We start from the raw sequence: 21417 nt of genomic DNA, 5'->3' as shown, positions 1-21417 counted from the left end.
ATCAAAACATGAGGTGTAAAATGGTGGGCCTCACTACCCCATCCAAACATGATAAGCAAAACGGTAGCCCTACCCATCAAAACATATTCCCCCCCCCCCCCCCCCCCCCCCAATTGACCTGCAAAATCCTTTTAAAGGTGCATGGAAGTACATACATGCTTAGGTAGTTTAGTGTCCCCCCATGGCAAGTGTAAATTCCTGGCTGCGCCCCTGGTGGGCGCAATCCCATCAAAACATGAGGTGTAAAATAGTGGGCCCCATCCTAATTGCATTTGGGTGGAGATGGTGAGCCCCACTCCATCAAAACATGAGTTCTAAAATGGTGAACCCCAACCTTTACTGTTTGTTTGAGAGCGTATAACCACTTTATCCATAATTCCATATTAAAAAGAGCACCATATTATAAATGCTTGATCTTTTGTAAGGATCGAAGACAACACTAACATAAGACATATAAATCCGGTTCTTCTTTATTCTACAATTGATAACATAATACTATCGATCCAATCATTCCTCTTCCGCTCCATTATTGATTAGTGAAACAATTCTAAGGCTTGGGGGGTGGTGGTGTTAGCCCAGCCTTGATCTTTTGAACAGTAGCAACATCAGTCTTGAAAGATTCTGCTAGAATTCCGTCATCAATGCCAGTAGCAAATACAGCCATAGGAATCGATACAGTCCCAGCACTTGCACTACCAAAAGCAGAGACAGCAACTGCAGAGTTATTAGAATCTGGGTTGTATTGGTAGTGTGAAAGGCCCTTAGGGAAAACAAACATGTCACCAGCTTTGAGTGTTTGAGTGTAGAGTTTGTTAGTTGTGTCAACAAACCCAACCTCAAGACCCCCACCGAGGAGGAAGAGGAGCTCGGCGGAGCGGGGGTGAGTGTGAGGGGGGTTAACGTCACCCGGAGGGTAGAGGAGGACGGCGTAAGAGACACTTTGGCCATTTAGGGCTGGGAATTCGGCCATGGTGGTTTTGATGACAGTGAGAGATGTGGCGGGTTGAGGATTGCTAACTATTGAACGGAGGGTGGTGTAGGTGAAGAAGGTTCCGTTGACCTCGGTGGCGTTTGGTGGGAGGACGAAGTCGGAGATAATGTCTGGATCGCCGGCTTGGACGATGGGAGAGATGATGGCTAAGGTGGATAGTAGGAAGAAGAAGGCATGTTTGGTAATAATGTCGAAAGTCATGGTTGATAACTTGAATTTGATGTTTTAGGATGTGATTTGAAGAAAATGATATTGGGTTGGGTTGATTGTGTGATATGGTAGTGAGCAATGATATTTTATATACGATCGAGGGGTATGAGAGGCCGGTGTTGGAAACCACGAAGTATTTGTTTTCATGTTTTAATAGGAGGATATTAGAAACAAGGAAAGGTGCGGATTGAGAATTCCTAGGGAGGATGCTAACAGGTGAGAGAAAAGCAAGGGGAATGAGTTTTCAACAGATTTTGTCTTATTCATGTAATTCATCTGAGGTGGCTGCTCTCTCATGCGACAGCCGGCCCGCGAAATGCCTTCTCTGATGGTCCCTAGTAAATCCCAAGAAGTATTTACAAAGGCATGCCGGCGAAAGAGAGCTCAAGAGGCAGATGGGAATTACGAAGTTCCTTATCTTGTTTCTGGTTTCGTTAGAGCTTAGGAGGACAAAGCAGGCTCTTGGAATATACTAGTTTCTTACCTTTTGAAAGTTGGTAGAACAAGAGTAGAGACAGAAAAGATAGTTATGAAATAGTACATGGACAACAGATATCTTGTTTAATTATACATTCACATGGACCCAAATGGAAGAAACACAAAAATTGCCTTGTAAATGTCAAAATCCATCTACTCACCATATCATCAATTTGGCCCATAAGAAACAAAGCTCAACCCTCCCAATTTCTCAACCCTATAAATATTTGGCAGCCAGAACTGTTTCCCAACACAAATAAAGAACTCCTCTTAGGATACATCAAAAGTTATCAACCATGGCCTTCAACTCTCTCAAACATGCCTTCTTCTTTCTACTAATTGTCCTATCCACTTCCCACATAGCCAATGCCGGTGACCCAGACATTATTTCAGACTTCATCCTGCCGGAGGGTGTTATCAGTGTGGACGGTAGCTTCTTCACCTACACCCCATTTGCCAAGTCACTCAATGCCTATGAACCAGACACCTTCCAAGTCATCAAAGCAACCATGGCACAATTCCCCGCCCTAAACGGCCAAAGCGTCTCTTACGCCATACTTCTATTCCCTATAGGCACTGTAAATCCCCCACATACCCACCCACGCTCAGCCGAGCTTCTGTTCCTTCTCCGCGGTACTCTCGAAGTGGGATTTGTGGACACTACTAACAAGCTCTACACTCAGACCCTTCAAGCTGGAGACATGTTTGTGTTCCCCAAGGGACTTGTACACTATCAATATAGTAGTGATGCTAAAGAGAGCTCTGTGGCTGTCTCTGCCTTTGGTAGTGCTAGTGCTGGAACTGTCTCCGTCCCCCTCGCCGTCTTTAATACCAGCATCGACAATGGAATTCTGGCCAAGTCTTTCAAAACTGATATTGCCACTATTCAGAAGATCAAGGCTGGTCTTGCACCATAGGCCTAGACTTGAATCCTTTTATGTTATACTAAGTCATCAATAAGTTCTTTTGAAGTAGTTTTTTAATTCATTTCAATGAATAATAGCACCCAATTCTCTTGGTTTTTATAGTATATTGTCTTCCCCCTTGATGCATTTTCTTGGAGGGATCTTGTGATTTGTTCTTAGTATTGCATCGATCGTCGGGGATTTCCCGTGTTTCTTTTTTCCCTTTAATAAAATTCTTCTCCATTTAAAAAATATCCATGTCTTTATTGGATTTATCAACGAATTATTGGTTTTTGGGCATCTTTGTATACCTTTTAAAAGTTCTATATTTGCTTACAAAGAAACCACATTACTCAAGCGAAAAAATAAGTGTTCTTATTAGGGAGAACTACTGAAGGTATCCAATAAGGGATTTGCTAGGTCTTTTCCTTCACGAGGTGGCTGGTCTGACATGCGACAGACCGGCCGCGAAATGCCTTTTGTGATGGACGCTAGCAATCCCCATCCGACTTATGCTATCGTCGAATGCCTAAAATAACTTTAAAAAATTTCTTTGCCAATTTTACCATTACTTATAGATGAATTTTACTTTGGATTAAAAGATTCAAGAAAAAAATAGACTAATCCCTAGTGTCTGTCCTTGAGGGTTTTCATACTAGGCGGACTCCCTATTCATAAGTTTGGTGCAGATCGCTGGCCCCACCCCATCAAAACATGAGGTGGAAAATGGTGGGCCCCACCCTATGAATGGACTTGGGTGGAGATCATGGGACCCTACGTCAAAACATGAGGTGTACTAAAATGGTGGGCCTCATCCTATGTATGAACTTGAGCGGCGATTATCGGACCCACTACATCAAGGCATGAAGTAAAATGGTGGACCTCACATGATGCATGAGTTTGAGCAAAGTTGATGGACACACCCCATCAAACATGGTTTAAAATGATAGGCCCCACCCATGCTATGCATATCTGTAAAATGATGGGCCTCACCTTATCAAAGCATGTGTTCTAAAATGATGGACCCTAGTCCCTACCATGCTATGCATATATATACGTGTAAAAGATTCATTACTGAAAAAATTCTAGCAAATTTTCCACGAAAAGGTTATATAATAAACATTTTCCGTGAAAAGAAAACGAATGACAAAGAAAAGAAACATTTTAGTATATGTTATACATACTAAACATATTTTTCATAGAAAAAAAAAAAACATGTAAGAGACGGGAAAGATTTTAAAATTTTGTGTATTGCTATTTTGGCTCGTCTAACTAAAATAACTTTACCTAAAATTAAGGATAAATTTGGTAATAAACAATTAAAAGCCAGGAAAAGTTCCTCGAAGGTTGTGATGTGTTACTGAAATGACACGTGACTAACTTTTGTTTCGATTTCATGTCCGCCCAATGCTATACAATAAAAAGAATAAAATAACCTATTTTCTTCTTCACTAATTTTTTTATGGCTTTTCATCTCCAACATTCACTCCCGGCTATAGGGGTGTAAACGGATCGAATTCGGAGTGGATATGGCTATATCTGAATTCGATTACAGTATACACTATCCGAATTCGGATTCGGATTTGACGGATATTTAATATCTATTAACGAATTCGTATCCGTCGGATATTGTTCGAATTCGGATATTATCCGTATCCGTATATCCGGTAAATTCGAAGATTTTATTGCAGCACTTTATCTTTTTTCTCCTACTTACTCGAATGAATTTTCCAAACCCTAAAACTAGACCTCTACATTCTCTTCACAAAATTAACTCTCAAACCCTAAAATATATGAGATCATCTTCTTCCTTTTAAAACAAAGGCAGAGAGAGAGAGAGAGGCGATGTGGATGGATGATAGTGTTGGTAGTGGTCTTTGGGTTTTTCCTTTTTTTTCGTATATGATGGAATGGGTTTGGGCTATTTTTGCTTTTATTTTTATTTTTCTAAAAAGAATATTCACTTTTCTTATAGAAACAAAAGATAGTGTGTCATTACTAAAAATAAATATTAATGATATTATTAATAATAAATAAAAAGGATTTACTTCTCGGATTCGGATGTTAAACGGATCGGATATATCATGTACCAGATTCGCATCCGCTAAGAGCCGGATATCTCATAAACGGATTCGAATAATATCCGCTTGAAACGGATTCGGATAATATTCACTTTAAACGGATTCAGATGCGGACGGTAATCGAATTTCCGAATATCCATTTACACCCCTACCCGGCGACATGAAACTCTAAATTTGGAGGAAGAAGTGGAAGAGGAGGCAGAAGAAGAAAAAGGAAGGGCAAGAAGAATATGAAGAAGAAAACGAATCGAAAGAAATGGAAGAAATTGCACCAAGTCGACATGAAATCTCACCAACACTGCCCAAATCTCCCTTCTTCTTCGTTCTCTTTTTTCCATTCTTTCCGGTATTTTTTATTTTTTCCAATGTCGATTCTTCTTTTTTCCGTCTCACCTAGTCAACATGAAATCTCACCGACACAACCCCAAATCTCCCTTCTTCTTCTTCTTCTTCTTCCTCTTTTTTATTTCATTCTTTCCAATGTTTTTCATTCTTTCAGACACCGCTGCTTCTTTTTTCTTTCTTCTTCCTCTATTTTGCCAATATTATGGGGTCAATTCTTTTTTCCTTCTTCTTCTTCCTCTTCCTCCTCTTCCCTTTTTTTGCCACAACCCAACCCGAGTTGCACCCCTAATGAAAGACGGGGTGGAATTGATAAATTTGGGTTGACTTCATAAAAGATGGGTTTGACTTGTTAAAGATGGGGTCGACTTAACGAAAGATGAGGCGGAATCGCTAAATTTGCATTGACATGGCAAGTCGGAAAAATTTAAGGTCGACCCCATGTTTCACTATACATTTTTTTTCCCCATTCTTCTTTTTTACCTTCTTCTAAAATAGAAAATTTTAGAGCATGAGAAGGTGAGGGGATAAGTAAACTTTTGAACTATATGTACCCGATGCTAAGTGTTGAAACTAAACTGGAGACTTAATTAAAGGAAAACTGCTAGAAACCCCCAGGTTAAAAAGGTATCTACACGATTCCCCCGAAGAAAAAAAATTTAATTACCAATCGCCCCATTCTTTTAATTTTGCCTTTTACCCATTTTACCCTCTTATTTCACCCTTACAAATCCCTAAAATCTCTCCATCCATTGATCGTTTCATCTCTCTCTGTGTCTCTGTCATCTGTCCCTCCATCAATAAGTATCATTTTAACTCTCTCTCTCTCTCTCTCTCTCTCTCACTTGAGAAATTTCAAGGTGGAAGGTTGTGCATGCACGTGCAACCCAAAAATACAGTGGGCCCACATTATTATGGTGATTCAAGTTATTCATTTGTCGGTCCCTGAAGTGGAGAGGAAGTGCCCAAAAAATCTCCTCCGCAGGATGATCCTAACCCTCGGATTTGTTTAGGTTTAAAATGGGGAATGGAGGGTTATGATCATCTCATGGAGGGGATTTTCTGGGCACATCCTATCCATGTCACAGAGCAACAAATGAATGGTTTGGATCACCAAATTAATGGGGGTCTGTGCACAGCCATCTAGCAGAGAGAGAGAGAGAGAGTTACCAAAAAAACGAGGACATCTATACGAGGTGTGGTGCGAGTGTGAGAGAGACCAATGGGTTAAGAGGCAGACCGATTGACGGATGGAGAGAGTTCAAATGATTAATGGATGGCGAGATTTTGGGGATTTGCAAGGGTGATATGAGGATAAAATGGGTAAAAGGGCAAAATCAAAAGCTATTTATGGCCTGATTGGTAATTAAGAAATTTTGGCGTGATTTTTGTAGATAAGTTTTTATTTTAGGAGGTTTTAGTAGTTCGTAATTACGCATGTATTAATAGTTCTTTTATACAACTTAACACTTGGCAAAATAATAATCTGCCCGTATATTAACCAAAGTGATCGACACATTCTCCGCACAAAGTTTTTGGTGTGGCTTTTCTCTTTCTCTTGGACTCCTGCCACGTTTGAGATTTTGCCTTCTTTTTTTATTTTTTTATTTTTTTTTCAACGAAGGGTGTCCCCACTCCCTTCGGGCGTAGGATTATTTCCCTGCGGATGCGCGCAATTACCCCCGGAAACCATGCGCATCGGGTAATCGTTAACTTTATTGGAGGGGTGAAGAAGCAACCGTTAACTCGAAAAGCGTAAAAGTTAACGATTTCTGTTAGGGGGTCGAGCGGGGGTGGGGGATATCACTCCCCTAAACCTTAACCTTTTTGTGAAGGCCCTAAACCTTTACCTTTTTGTGAAGCGAAGGGCTCAGATTAGAAACCGACTTCAATTATTAATACCTCCTTTCGGTTGTTTTTACGTTGCATCTCTGTTCTAAGTCTGAGAAAGATATGGAGATCAAGAAATTAGCGGCTCTCCTTGTTGTATTCTTTTTCTACTTCCATCTCTATGAATCTCTCATAGATAACGCCATGGTTTCAGGTATTTCTTTTTCTTTTCTCCTCTTTTTTATCCCGCAAAACTCCTTATACTTATCAAGCAAGGATAGAAAGATAGATAGATAGACAGGAAAGAAAGATTAAAGATCTAACATGAAATGGGTATGGAGAAACATAGGCATCTGCTCTGTAAATCTGTGAAACCCTTTTTCTTCTGATAGCTTAGAACATTGGGAAAAGAAATAAGAAGAAGAATCATTACTTAGTTATTTCCATGAAACCCATCAACAATAACTCTGTTTTTCAGTTATTTCTATGCACCAAAAGAAAGCCCCATCTCAAGAATATCATTTTCATCTGTTTTGCTTAACATTCAACCATTTTTATTCCACCTCATTAAAACCCACATCAGCTTTTTTCTTTCATCTTCGAAATTTATACCATATTTCATGAAAATCGATCTTGATATTTCTGTCATCTTTTTCATTTGATAATGCCAAGAACCACTCATTTCTCTGTTGGACTTTAAAAAATAAAGGATGGATAATAGAAAGCAGAAAGTGAGAGATGGGTAGGCGTGGGTCGGTGGGTGGGACTAGTTGCAAAGTTGAAATGTGAGACCCTTCTCAGATTTTGGTCATTTCAGTCATTCTGACTGAAGGCCACTAATCCAATGGTCAGGATTGTTTGATATTGCAATTTCCTTTGGCTACCGCAGCAGGAATCCGGTGCCGCTACTAGAAATCCGGTTACCAGAAACTACTCAAAGCAGGGGCGGAGCCACATGTAGCATAAGGGGCTCCTGGTGAGTTGGGCAATTTCCTTAATAGGCCCAACTCAATTGGGCCTAGCTCCCTTTAAAATTTGAAGCTTGCCCCCTTTTATGATTAAGACTGCCCCCCTTATGTATAAATCCTGGCTCCGCCATTGAGCAAATGGTTGGGAAGGTTGCCTTGTTTCCCACAGTTACAGTGGGAAGCAAGATTAGAAACAAGTATGTTTTTAGATTTTAGTAAAACCTAACGTATAAAACATTCAAGAGATGGTTTTCTCTTGGCACAGTGTCTGTAGGCAGCAAAGAGGAGGCAAATGAGAGGGAGGTTTTCTTCTCTGGGTTCTCTTTGGAACGGTTTTGGGTGAGAAGCAAGGAAAGGGTGTAGGCAAGATTAACCAAATGTGGAAGAGTCCTCCGGAAGGTTTGGTCAAACTTGATTTTGATGGCTCTAGTGTAGACAACCCTGGCCCTCCAGGTAATGGAGGTCTTTTGGGGGACTCTTGTGGTAGAGTCATCTGGGCGTTCTCAGGTCCTATACGACACTCAGATGCAAGTGAAGCAGAAGTTAGAACAATTTATCAAGGCATAAAAATTCTAGACCGATCCTTAATGAACTCCACGATTCTAGAGGGAGACTCTGTGAATGCGATTCGCTGGCTTAGAGGGACGGTTGTGCCTCTAAGGAGATTTGCGCGCCTCTTTGACGAGATTCAGGATCGGACTGATGGATCTTCCATCATCTTTAACCATGTTAGAAGATCCACTAATAGCGAAGCCGATAAACTAACACGAGACGGGGTTGTAAGATCGGATCTAGAGATGTTTGACTTCTTGCCTCCATAATGGATTCTTTTCTATTTGTATTTTCTCTTATGTTCCTATTGTATTGTTCTTCTCTTCCGTACTTCTTTTGGGAGGACCATCTCGGTCTCCATCCCTTTAATGATATTTTACCAGTCAAAAAAAAAAAAAAAGCAAGGAAAGGGTTCCGCATTTGATCCCATTGTAATCCTTATATTTTGTTTTCTCATAGTGGAAAATTGTATTCTCGCCCATGGATGTAGGCATCTAGGCCAAACCACGTAAAATCTCGGTGTTTATCTTTTGGCTTGTGTTTATTTTTTCTTTTTCGTTAATTTGTGCACAATAGGATCGGATTTGCCTTGCGGATTTTCTCAACAAGTGGTAACGATCATCGTTGTATCATAGTTGGAGCGATCATGGGTGTCATGGTTGGATCTCATGGTTAGAGCATTGGTGATGAAAAGATTATCCGAGAAATTCTTGTTCAAGGGCAAAGGACATCCTTGTTCAAACGGATCTTGGTAAGGCGTTGAAGGGGAAAATGGGAAGTCATAGAAGATGATGGATACCGAGTGTATCTGATTATATTGCCTAGCAGGGGACACGATGGCTAATGTTCCTAAGATCTCAATAGCTAGTTGGAAACGGAATGGTAGAACGTGTACGCGTAGTGTTTATTTTGCAGTTGGTGCACACAATTGGATTTCTAGGTTGCAAACGATGGTGAGAATGTGGTAGTACATGTGTTGGGGAGGATGGATCGAGATCCCCCTCCAGGGTTGGCTGGGTGAGTTAACGAGTTGATAGCTACACATGTGCATTGGTCATGTTGATCGAATTGAGAGGAAACAGAACCAGGATGATTCAATGGTGTGTAGCTGATACTTTGGAAGGCCAATGGTGGTTTCAAGGTGATAGCAGAACGATGAATACATCAACGAATAATCTTCAAATGGCTAGGAAACAAGTCAAGGTGGAGGGCAAAGAGAAGATAGCTTCTTCTCGGGTTTTCCTCTTGGGAATTTCTTGGGGTTCTCCGGAGTTACTCTCAGGTACAATCTTGGTTGAGAGGGCAAGCAAAGTTTTGCAGGTTTGTGGGTTTGGATTAATCAATTGTAATCCTTGTATATTGTTTCCTCATAGTGGAAGATCGTGTTTTCGCCTGTGGATGTTGGCATCTTGGCCGAACCACGTAAAATCTTGATGCTCATCTTGTGGCTTGTTTATTTTTACCTTTCCGTTAATTTGTGAGCCATAGGATTGGATTTGCAAAGCGGATTTTCTCTACACAGACAATAACAAATAGCCACAGATAAGTCACGGAATTGACTCAAACGAGTGTGTGTGCAACAAATCAAGTTCGTTGTGAAATATAGAAAGACAACAAGAAATCAAGAGACTCAAAATATTTACTTGGTTCGGCACTCGGCCTACATCAATGGGCAATCCGCCAAGTAAAAATTCATTAACAAGGATGAAAACCCTTACGTCTCTAACAATACTGAAAAAACACCTCTCTAACAATAGTGAAAAAAAATTACCAACACTCTTCTTGCAACTTAACCAAAAACCCAATTATCTCTTCACAATGTCTTCACAACCCGGTTAACACCATAGAAGAAACCCAAATAACCTTTGATCTAATCTCTTGCAAGACAAGGGAAAAAAAAAACCTTGGAGAGACACTCTTTTCTTGTAGAGAAAGAGCACTAACTCATCCATAAATAATGAAGCTTCCAACTAAAGATAAAAGCCCTCTTAAAGCATGGTTTGGTTGTCATTTACCATTCACATGGCAGTCCTAGTTGACTGCAAATTTTCCAAAAGCAAGCCGTTTGATAGTGTTTGATTTTCCTTTCCTTCTACTGATGAATCAAGGGCCTAGATCATCCCATCAATGTTTTTTCAATGGCATTTGGCCAGACTTATGGTTCCCTGCCGAATCAACAGATCCTACGCACTGACATGGCACAATAGCCACAGTCATTTTAGCATTTTTTGAAGGGGAAATGATAATTTCACCTCTTTTCTTTACATGGGACAGCCAGCTGCCGTGTACACGGCAATCAGGCCCATGGCAATCAGGCCCATTGAATCCTTCCCACGCGAAGTACATCAGCCCCCATCTCCACATAGATACACTGGAGCTGGCTGTCCCAACTTAAAAAAGGGGGCAGATATATGACTTCCCTTGATGTAGTAGTAGTTATATAGTAATACTAATCCCATACTGTTTCAGCATATGTGCAGGAAAGAGTTAGGCAGGAGACAAGCATGAAGTTAGCACGTGGTGGATCATTTGGTGGCGGGGGAGCCCGTGGTGGATCTTTTGGTGGTGGTGGTGGAGGACGTGGTGGAACAGTTGGAGGTTCGAGGTCACCTTATCGAGGCTCTGGAAATATCCCCTTGATCGGAGCAGCTGGTGTTGGGGCTGCTGCTGGGGCTGCTGCCGCCAACAACCACAACCACAACCACAAAGCAGCTGCCACCAATTGCCGTGTTCCCTTTGCGTTACTTGTGGCTACCATGCTGGCCTCAATGTCCCTAACATTTTGAGGTGAAGATCAGTTTAATTGGGTGAAATTTTCTTCACTCTCTCATCTTATCAAGTGGTGATGGCAAAGAGAGTGATATGAAATGGATACATTTTGGGGTTCTTGGCTCTCGTCAAGGTGCATTTAAATGCTACTGGATGCATCATGTTACACTTTTTTTTGTAAAAGAATCTCAAATTTTTCATTAAAGTCCTCAAACCATGTGTGAATTTATGTTTCCTAGAGCATTTACTCTTTAACGAGAGCCCTTGTTATCATTGTTGTAACGTTTTATGATGTGAAAATAGGCGTCGAGTGTTATCTCTTTTTGTTTTTAGTGTCCTTTATGCATTTAAACCACTATTCCTTAGATTGCAAATAGGCGTTGAGTGTTATAATTGTTGTAACGGTTTGGATTACTGACCTAATTTACACTTGGCCCATCAAACCGACGGTTTGGATCATCCTATGGTGTGGGCCATACATACTATTTTTAAAATACGAGTATATACGGCCACACATCAAATTATTTCTATGTATTCTTTGTTCACTTGTCTTCTCGACGCTAGAAATGAAAGGAAAATCGCTAATTTTTTCCCGAGAAAGCACAAATTCCGTTGTTCTCTTCCTTTCTCGGAAAGTAAATGTACTGATGTGGAAAACCAAAAATATTATGTGGAAATTTTGCTTTCTTTTTCTTTTCCTCAACTATTTTTCTAACGATTTGATAAGAAAATGATTTTCCTACCTTTTCCTTTCTTTTACATTTAATCTGGGCAAGTGAACAACGAGAAAACAGGTTTTCCGTCAGAGTTTCTTTTCCTTTCTTTTACATTCTGCCAGGTTAGATTCCTTTCCTTTCTTTTCTTTTCCTGCAGCGAGAAAATAAGTGAACAGAGCCCTATTCTTGCGTACATTAGAAAGACGGTGGAAAAACCAGTCAAACGGTGGTTGACACAGGCAACATGCAGTCAGTCTCGAAACAAAAACCTGTGGTGGGGTGGAGATAGCACGTAAAAAGAAGCTTATTATTGTATTGATTTTCTTACTGGCCATTTCAGTAAAAAAATCCACCCCAACCTACTATCAAGTATCAACTAACCGAACAAAACTTGGCTCAGGTAGGGGTCTGAGGAAAGTTTCCCAAAAATAGCAAAAGGTTTGGGGGTGTGGAAATATCAATTGCATGCTTACTTTTTACTTTCAGAAGTAATTGATATTTCCACACCCCTTGCTATTACACTATTAGCAAGGGGTCTGAGGAAAGTTTCGTTCCAACTAAAAGCCCATGTTGTCCCACCATCTTCTTTTCTCTACCGGAAACTAAACTTAGTCTCTGTTTTCCGAGCTTTTTCTCTCTCCTCTATTTTCTGATTTTTCATGGGTATCTTGGCTCCGGCACTAATATGTGCAACAGCAACTGCTGTGATCATCCTGGGCAAACCGAGAGATCCGATCTTCCATCTCACGTCCATCACCCTCTCATCCTTCGAGCTCCACTTCCCTGTACTCGACATCGAGCTAATCCTGACCATACACGTCACCGGTCCAAAGATGATAAATAATGAATCAAGTTAACTGCACAAGTTCCTTTGAATTTGTTCAATTCTCTTAATCACACTAATTGAGCATCTAAACAGAGAGATGTGATTGATTAGGATGTTGGCCAACACCCCCTTGATTAAAGTGATTCTACCCCCAAGAGATACTTAGATTTCTCTTCCACATAGACAATCTTCCCTCCACTCTTTTCTTAGGGCGACTAACTCTAAGAGGGAGGCCCAAAGAAGTGGTAGTAAACTCTTCTACTCACCTAGCAATTTCTTGGGCTAGGAGCCTTCTCCCTTTCTTCAAAATGTATTCAACTACAAATATCACACGTTGTTGAAGGGAGATTTGTGCAAGTGAGGATTGAGAGGTGGTCCTAGCCTTTAGATGGACTCCCTGACCCTTGTTGCTTGAAGCTAAGCTTCGATAGTTTTAGCTTTGGCAATCCTGGTCCGGCTAGCATTGGAGGTCTTCTTAGTGATAACTCTGCTCTAGCCGTATGGGTATAGAGAAAGACGGATTTCACAACAGCGGAAAATCCTCTTCTCAAATAGTGAAACCAAAGTTTACACTAGCCGAAGAACAACAACCAAAGTAGAAGAATAACAATGCCAAAAAAAAAAGATGTGCTTCAATATATGAGAGAACAACAAAACATACAAGATAAAGAACACAAAAAGAAGAAAGCTTCAGGAGGAAAGCTTGCACACAAGAGAGCTTCAATGGAGGTCTAGGTAGTGGAGAATCTCTACAAAAGTGAAGTAAATGAGAATTTGGCTTAGTCAAGAAAAGTAAAGAGAAGATAGCTTAGGTAAGTGGTAGTAGGTATGGGAAAGTGGTGTCTTAAATGCTTAGGGAAGTAGTGGGTTTGGAGTTCCAAGTAAAGGTTTGAATTTGAAATAGGTAGGTAGTGGGAAAAGATGGAGCAAACATGTGTGGCTCACACATGTGCAAGCTAGGCAAAAAGACCAACATGCCCATGGACACAAAAGTACATATTTGCCCTCACTACAACACTCAAAATAAAAATAAAATAAAGTTACCCAAAAAATACACTTTAAAATTTAACAATGGGTGTTCCCAGGTCCTATTGGAATCAAAGACTCTAACAAGGTAGAAGTGAGGGTTGTTCTTCAGAGCATTATTAGTAGATTGATGGATAGAAGAGATTTGGGTAACATTATTGTGGACGGGGACTCCCTCAACGTAGCCATATGGTTAATGGGAAGGCACACTCACCCTTGGAGATTCTAATAGATGATATGTGAGATCTTTGATAGTGTGGCAGGCCGCTTGGTTCAGTTTCCCACATATTCGGAGGTTGCCTAATAGAGAGACAGATCGTCTTTGCTCGTTTAAGGGTCTCGCCAATCGCTTGAGATCTGACTTTTTAATCTCTTTGATTGTGGTTGTTCTTTAAGTTTCAATTTTGAATTTCTTTGTATTCTCTTTGCTTGCTCGACCTTCTCAGTCGTGGGTCCTTTTCTGCTCTTCATAAAATTCAACCATTTAAAGAAAAACAAAAACAAAATTACAACTCTCAGATCCAAGCAACCTCTCTCTCTCTCTCTCTCGATCGAGAGAGAGAGAGAGAGAGTTTTTCGTACTACTTGGTTGCTTCAGGATGCAATTGGTTTAAGCCTTATTCTGAAAGTTCAGGTCCCCATAATGTGGATTGAAGGAGACATCCTAATATCAATTAGATGACTTAAAAAAGTGCCTTCCTCGATGGATGAGAAGTGTCTTCAGTGATTATAAAAAGTGCTAATCCGAGTGCTCAAAATTTTCGATTTCCAAACCCATTATGAAAGGAACTACAATAGATAAATTTGTCGAGAAAAAAGTAGTGTGCTTATATATTAAAGTACTCCCGAATGAAGTGGGATCCACCCATGCAGAAACAATAACGTTTACATCACTAAGTGCCTGTTTGGCATACCGTTTAAAACACCGTTTGGTGTTTGAAACACCGTTTTGGGGCCAAACGGCCGTTTGGGAGTGTTTGGGTGTGTAGCCACCGTTTGAAACACTGTTTTGAACCCTCAAAACGACGTTTTGCAAACGGAGGGGGGGGAGGTCCGTTTGCAAAACGCCATTTTGAACGGAGTTTTTGGGCTGTGGGTTTTTACGTGTTTGCCATCACCAAAACCCATTTTTACGTATATGCGTGCGATTTTATGCATTACATCAAATACCAAAAAAGTGGGGGTGTTAATATCATTCTTGAGGACACAAATTTGTTAAATTGTTAATATTTAATTCAAAACAAGAGGCTGCTGATATCATTATATAATCTCTTAATTTTGATTTTTTAAAGACAAAAGAATTAAAAGAAATCCTAGTTTCTTACTTTCTTCATCTACTTTGCAAAGTTGCAAACCTTCTCACGCCTCACTACCTCAACGCCTCTACTCGTCCGTCAAATCCGGCCATTAAGAAGGTGAAGAACCCCCAATCCGGCCATTAATTTTAATAGTGTTTGAATGAGATCCTAATGACCTTTTAATATTGGGCCTAATGAGAGAGTAGTTGAGTTACATTGAGGCCAACCAAACAATGCCCTTTTTGGTCATTTTACCACTAAAACTCCGTTTTGGGGCATTTGCAACCAAACACATAATACATCTGTTTGCCGTTTAAAACGTCGTTTCGATCTGGCCAACCAAACATGAAAATGCCGTTTTGAACCAAAACGGCGTTTTAAAAGCTAATTCAAACGGTACGCCAAACACACCGTAAGTATAGATGAAAGAAAGTAACAGTAGTCACCCATCTCAAATGATGCCTTACAACTTATTACGCCCAAGTAAATACAAAAAGCAGAACAAATCCTAGCCCTTGTTTTCATTCCCCCTGTTCCAATTGAATTTCTGTATGCGTAGAGCGTAGATCATTTAGCGTCCGAGCGTATAGCATGGTCCAAGCTTTCAGCTTCAAAATCCTTACTGGCTCAGATCCGTAGTTGAATGCGTATAAGCGAGCCTGGCTTCCTACTGCTTTAGTTGGATACACCCTGGCTGTTATGCATGCTCTTCCTTCACCGCCGAAACTCTCCACGATTGAACGGTCAATCTGCCATGTAGAAAAAGAAAAAAAAAATCACTTAATTCTAATCCTTCAAACATAATTTTGGCTTTGTTTCTTTAGGCCTAAAATGGGTGTTAAACAAATTTTACACCCAGTGGAAAAATGGGTGTAAATTTTGTTTTACGCCCAATTTACGTGGAAGGAAATGGAGCCTGATATAAGAAAAAACAACATTAACATACTTACCAAACTTCTGAGAGAAAGCTTCCCATGCTTCAGATCGACATCTACAAATGCTCCATATGTTGTTTTATCTACTTCTGTTCTTAATGTGGATCTGTTTTCGTACCAAAGACAGAAGCATTAGTAGTATTTGGGTGCACACAACACACACATATATATACACTGAATATTGGTGCATAGAGATAAACTCACAAACCCATGGAAAATCCACCCTATAGGGTACATTTCATAGGGGTGCACCTCGAGCCGGGATGGGTCCACTTGAGGCCAACCCTAACATAACCCTAACCAAAACCAATTCAAACCTCGGGTTGAGGAGGGTCAACCCTAACCTAACCCGTGTTACTTGATTCTCCAAATCGGGAAGGTTTGGGTTTGGGTAGCCCTGGGCAAAAACAGATAAAATGGATATTGGGTTCAAGGTCGGGTCAGGTCAGGGTCACAATAAAATCATGATCGGGTTCAGGTCCAGGTCGGGTCAGATTGTCCAAGCCCTCAACCCTAACCCAGCCCCCTATTAAATCAGGTAAGGCCAACTCAACCCTTGCCTAAATCGGGTTCGGGTTGGGACCGACCCAAGTTTGACGCTAATATTTCATATCCTTATCTTCCACTTCTTGGGTCGCTTTAGATGGAGAAAAAGTCCTTAGCCTAACACACTATATTATTCTGTCTCTTGCTAACACAAGAGGACAAATTTAGAGGAAGGCAAACCTGCTTTGATCAGAACACATGAGAACCACATGTTTGTCTTTAGCTTTGAAGATCCTAAAGAAGACAGCTGTGTACTCATCTAAGCTCTCCGAAGCCAAAACAAACAGTCCAAATGGTCCAATAGAACCTTCAACTTGAACTCCCTTTTGACTGCAGAGGATTTGGGGATCAACCCATGAAGGATCAAAGATCTCAGCTTTATCGAAGCTTGGCAAGCGGAATTCCACTTCTACATCAGCCTATAGAAAAGAAGCACAACACCCATACGAGTGATTTACAAGCTTGACATCCAAGATCTATAAAACCAAAAACCACATAGAATTCTAGGTTATACACTGATTATCTGTGTGTTGAAAACATTATAAACTGACCTGTGGCGCAATTATTCCTTTAACATGAAAAAGTTCTCCCTTCATAAGCTTTTTGTGATGCAAATGTACTGGCTTTCGTCTTAGAGTTTTGACTTCAGCTATTGGCCATTGCACGAGTTGTTTTCCATTCTTGTCGAGCCTCACTACCCTTGGAATTGTCTGAAAAAAAGGTACAAAATCACAATAAAGGACTATCTACTAGTGATATGTAAATGGATTAATTGATTTTCTAATAATATTTAAAATAGTTAACTTAAGAACCCCCCCCCCCCCCCCCAAAAAAAAAAAAAAAGATAACTTAAGAACCAAAAATAAAAGATAACTAAAGAACCAACACGGATCTGATTTCACAACTTAAATATTCATTGCGACACTTGTAGATATCTTGTATCAATTTTTTTTCTAAATCCTATTACAACAAATTTACAATTATATATCCTATATTTTGTATCTAATTTATCTCTTTAAATAGTACACTTTTTATGAAAATAAAACATTATATTTACTTAACATACAAAAATTCTCGATACATTACATATTATAACCATGTTATTATATAAAAGAAATAAAATTGGAATTGATTAAAAATATATTAGTTAATCTACAAATCCTTTTTCCTAAGATGAGCCGAATCGAACACTCCATGCCTGCGTAAGACGACAATCAAACCCATATTCATATTGAAGTATAAATGATAAAAGAACACCAAGTCTAACAGCTTAAGCTTTTGGAGCAATTGGTTGTTTCACATGGTATGAGAGCTATTGCTTCACGGAAGGTCTTGGGTTCAAAACTCAACAACCCCTTGGCCAACCAAGAGAAGAGTGGCAAGCCACACGTGAAGGGGAGTGTTGAATTATAAATGGTTAAATAACACAAACTCTAACAGCTTAAGCTTTTGGAGTAATTGGTTGTCGCAATTCTTGCAAAATAACATAATTGAGTCTTGATTGCTTACCTGAACACCAGCCCATCCTTTGGTTTCACTGTCCGTCACACTGTCCGATTCATTCACCCACCCCCACAAGATCCTCCGATTCTTCCCATCATCAAAGAATGTCTTAGAAGCATAGTACTTGCCATAGTCATATCTAAGCCCACTCGAATTATCGGCCAAGGTCCTGTCCGGCACATATAGGTCCATCTCGTGCATATACTGACCAATTGTGTAATACTCAAATTTCTTATCATCCAAGCTGACCTTCAGAACATGCTTAACATCATCCCCATTATAAGTAGTGTTCAAACCATGTTCCCCTTTCGTTGAAACTGGATAGAAATCAGGACATTCCCACATACCAGTCCCTTGAGAAGAATGCAATGGATGAGGAGCTTTCACCCAATTTTTAAAGTCTCTACTTCTATACAAGATAGCTTCTCCTCTTTTTCTTGTCTTGCTCCCTACCAAAACCCGCCACCACCCATCGGACCCTCTCCATGCTGTTGTTGGGTCTCTGAATGAACTAGAATTGATACCATCAATTGGCTCAATTATCGGATTGTAATCAGGTTTATCCCATTCAATAAGGTAAGGGTCCGATAGATTTTTTGGGAATGCAATGTTTTGGACTTGCCGATCCTCTGGGTCGATTCCGGTATAGAGGATCGCAGGCAGGTTGCCAGGTAGGATTGTGGCGGACCCAGACCAACAGCCCTTGATATCGAACAGCTTTGACGGGTAGATTGCAGGCTTGAGTGGCATCCAATTGATCATGTCCATCGATACGGAGTGGGCCCACACAATGTTGCCCCATCTTGCACCTTTGGGGTTGTATTGGTAGAACAAGTGGTAGACTCCATTGTAGTACATTGGGCCTGGTTGTAAGATTCAATTTTTGGAATAGTTGCAAGAAATTGAATAAGACACATGACATGAAAATTAGAAAGAAATTTGAAACTAGAAAGGGACAATGATCTTTTTTAGTGACACACCAATCCTTTCAGTGTATGTGCTCATAACAAAGTGATTAGAAGAAAAAATTCGAGTTTAATATGGTATTGGTTCAAAAAAAAAAAAAAAAACCCTAGTAAAAAACACAACCGAAACATCACAAAATGCATTTAAAATTTTGTCATTTACAAAATATAGTGAGGATAAAGTCGGAAAGTTGGCCAAAAAAACATGTTTAATACGTTCAAAACATATTCTGCTAAAATTTCATTGTAAAAGTTTTAAACGGAGTTTTAAACAGCAAACAAATAAAACACGTTTTAAAATGGAGTTTTGCTAACTATGCACCCAACGAAGTAGAGCACATATACAGAATAATTGATGTATGCACTTATACACGGGTCATTTTACACATGATACAGGGAACTTACCATTTGGATCTACCGGTTCAATTGCGCCCCAGCATTGCATTTGAATGAATTCGCATTCATGGAAACAAAAGAGAAATTAAAACCCGTGATAAACCCCAAAAAAGAAAAAAATCTATGAAATATAATGGGAAACCTACTTTAATTAAAAGCTGATAAATGTTATTTTCCATTTAGCTACTGAATATCTTATAAATGTAAATTTCTTGGTAGCTGTTATATACCTTATAAATTAAATTATGTTTACGATTACGATTACGGTATTTTCCCTTTTCTTCCCCGATTTTTATATTACGATATAATCCAAACCGTTCGCCTTGTGGGACCCATCACAACGATTCAGGGTAAACATTGCCATGTCGGATCATCCTAACCATCAAATTGAAAGGGTTTCTGAAATGCAGATGGATGGGTCTCCCAAGCACATTCACAAGCTATAAGACAGGTCATCCATCAATGGCGATGCCTCCTACAAAACAAACGGTATAGATCATGTACACGTGTGGCATGCCTAATGGAATATACTTCATTACTTTAGCTTAGTATATTCATCTATCCCATGTCACGGATCCCTTCTAGAATGCGCCTTCTGGCCGAGCAAGGGTGTAAAAAGCTTCCCCTAACAACACTTTAGCAGAACCATAAGCTGATTGCTAACATGCACCATGCGCCGAGAATCTCTAGTTGTAAGCCCATTTAGTCCCGTATTTTTCAAAAAGTACTGTACGGACCACAAATAGGAATGATCCAAACCGTCCATGTGATGGACCAAAACGTAAATAGGTTGTGTCGAAAAAATCATTTCTAGAGGATGATCATAACCCTCCAATCTATAGGAAGAACTGCATATTATGGAAACCGCTATAGATCGGAGGGATAGAATCATCCTATGGCAATGATTTTTGGGTAACAACCTATTTACATCGTGTTCCATCACATGGACGGTTTGGATCACCTTATGATGTGATCCGTACAATACTTTTTGAAAAGTTGTAAAAATCAAACATGTCTGCGCATGTTAGCGGCCTGCCTACTATGCTATTTCGGGTTAATGGATAGGCTTCTCAGATATTCCACGGAAAAGGCCAAAAAACAGGAAAAATCAAGCTCAGGAGAACATGAGAGAGAGAGAGAGAGAGAGAGAGAGAGAGTATACCGTTAATCCAATTCTTAGGGGGTTGGAAGTGATAACCAGTTCTGTAACGCTTGTCCACAATCGAAGCTTCAACAGATTTGAGGTGTGGGTACAGCACGTGTGAAGCTTCCACACCATTCTCACAACCAAGCAGAGAAAACCAATAGCAGAGAAACAATACCCATATTACAGGGAATACAAGCTTTGACATTGCCATCATGGAGAAAACATAAAAATGTTTAGGAAAAAAAGAGAAACGGGTTAGAAAGAAATTGTTACAAGGCCGGCCTGCCCGGGTTTAAATAGAGACTAAATGATGGCAAAAGGATAGAGACGAATTGATGGGAAAAGATCAACATGTAGCTCATATGGAGATATTTCTAGTAAATGATTTCCTGTATTAGGAAAGAGTTATCATCTTACCACAAATTAGAGTCGTACCATACTCAGATCTGTTTTACTTTCTTTTTTTGTCTGGTTTCCTTTAAAATTGTAGTACCAAACAGCCAACCTAACCTTTTTCATCGTTTGCTTAGTCAAAATTTTGCCAATAAACTGGATGGCTAGGAAGTAGGAACCTTTAGCGTGTGATGCCCACCGCAACTATGCTCATGATCCCTCTTCACCCTCACAATTAATAGTTACCCACTGGCTCGAGTTTAGTATGCGATGATAACCATTTTTTCTTATTTGTAAGATTTCAAGATGCTTTGGGAAAGATCAAATCGAACTCCTCCTTCATTAATTTTTGAGCCAGAGAGTATATCAACTAGAAAGACGACCAATTTTGGTCAAAGCTCTAACATTTCCAAGAAGCCAAAGGTGGTGGTGCACCTAAGACCTAAGTGCTTCGTGTTTCAGCCACATAGCAACAGAGTGCCCGAATTGTTGGTAAGCGAAACTAGTTGCCCAACTTGACGATTTGGCCGGAACGGTATTC

The 21417-nt window shown here is 40.0% G+C and overlaps 4 protein-coding genes across 6 annotated transcripts; 2 read left to right on the top strand and 2 right to left on the bottom strand.

Annotated features, from left to right (window-relative positions):
- Positions 1 to 547: 547 nt before the first annotated feature.
- On the bottom strand, positions 548 to 1241 carry LOC143880567 (germin-like protein 9-3). Its single transcript, XM_077383562.1, has one exon. The coding sequence runs from the start codon at positions 1190 to 1192 to the stop codon at positions 548 to 550; it is 645 nt and encodes a 214-aa protein (XP_077239677.1). The 5' UTR covers positions 1193 to 1241.
- Positions 1242 to 1679: 438 nt separating this feature from the next.
- On the top strand, positions 1680 to 2595 carry LOC143880959 (germin-like protein 9-3). Its single transcript, XM_077383934.1, has one exon. It carries the CDS (start codon positions 1975 to 1977, stop codon positions 2593 to 2595), a length of 621 nt encoding a protein of 206 aa, XP_077240049.1. The 5' UTR covers positions 1680 to 1974.
- Positions 2596 to 6601: 4006 nt separating this feature from the next.
- LOC143881868 (uncharacterized) lies at positions 6602 to 11457 on the top strand. The gene is made up of 2 exons (XM_077385190.1): positions 6602 to 7050; positions 10826 to 11457. The coding sequence occupies exons 1-2, from the start codon at positions 6960 to 6962 to the stop codon at positions 11140 to 11142; spliced, it is 408 nt and encodes a 135-aa protein (XP_077241305.1). The 5' UTR covers positions 6602 to 6959; the 3' UTR covers positions 11143 to 11457.
- A 3931-nt stretch (positions 11458 to 15388) lies between these two features.
- Positions 15389 to 21116, bottom strand: LOC143881867 (beta-fructofuranosidase, cell wall isozyme-like). 3 transcript variants are annotated; one of them, XM_077385189.1, is made up of 8 exons: positions 20901 to 21116; positions 20499 to 20679; positions 19346 to 19811; positions 17982 to 18838; positions 17024 to 17182; positions 16653 to 16891; positions 15942 to 16032; positions 15389 to 15740 (listed from the first exon to the last, which is right to left on the bottom strand). In XM_077385189.1, the coding sequence occupies exons 3-8, from the start codon at positions 19383 to 19385 to the stop codon at positions 15513 to 15515; spliced, it is 1614 nt and encodes a 537-aa protein (XP_077241304.1). In that variant the 5' UTR covers positions 19386 to 19811; positions 20499 to 20679; positions 20901 to 21116; the 3' UTR covers positions 15389 to 15512. The 3 variants fall into 3 exon arrangements, with proteins under 3 accessions (XP_077241304.1, XP_077241302.1, XP_077241303.1); XM_077385187.1 differs by lacking the exon at positions 20901 to 21116 and having other exon boundaries at positions 19346 to 19354; positions 20499 to 20881; XM_077385188.1 differs by lacking the exons at positions 19346 to 19811; positions 20901 to 21116 and having other exon boundaries at positions 20499 to 20881.
- Between the last annotated feature and the right edge of the window lie 301 nt (positions 21117 to 21417).

This window comes from Tasmannia lanceolata, unplaced genomic scaffold, assembly GCF_043159265.1.
Source record: "Tasmannia lanceolata isolate RefF3 unplaced genomic scaffold, GAP_Taslan_0.1 ptg000007l, whole genome shotgun sequence".
Lineage (NCBI taxonomy): Eukaryota > Viridiplantae > Streptophyta > Magnoliopsida > Canellales > Winteraceae > Tasmannia > Tasmannia lanceolata.
The sequence above is the reverse complement of the archived record's forward strand: the minus strand, read 5'-3'. Positions and strand labels throughout refer to the sequence as shown.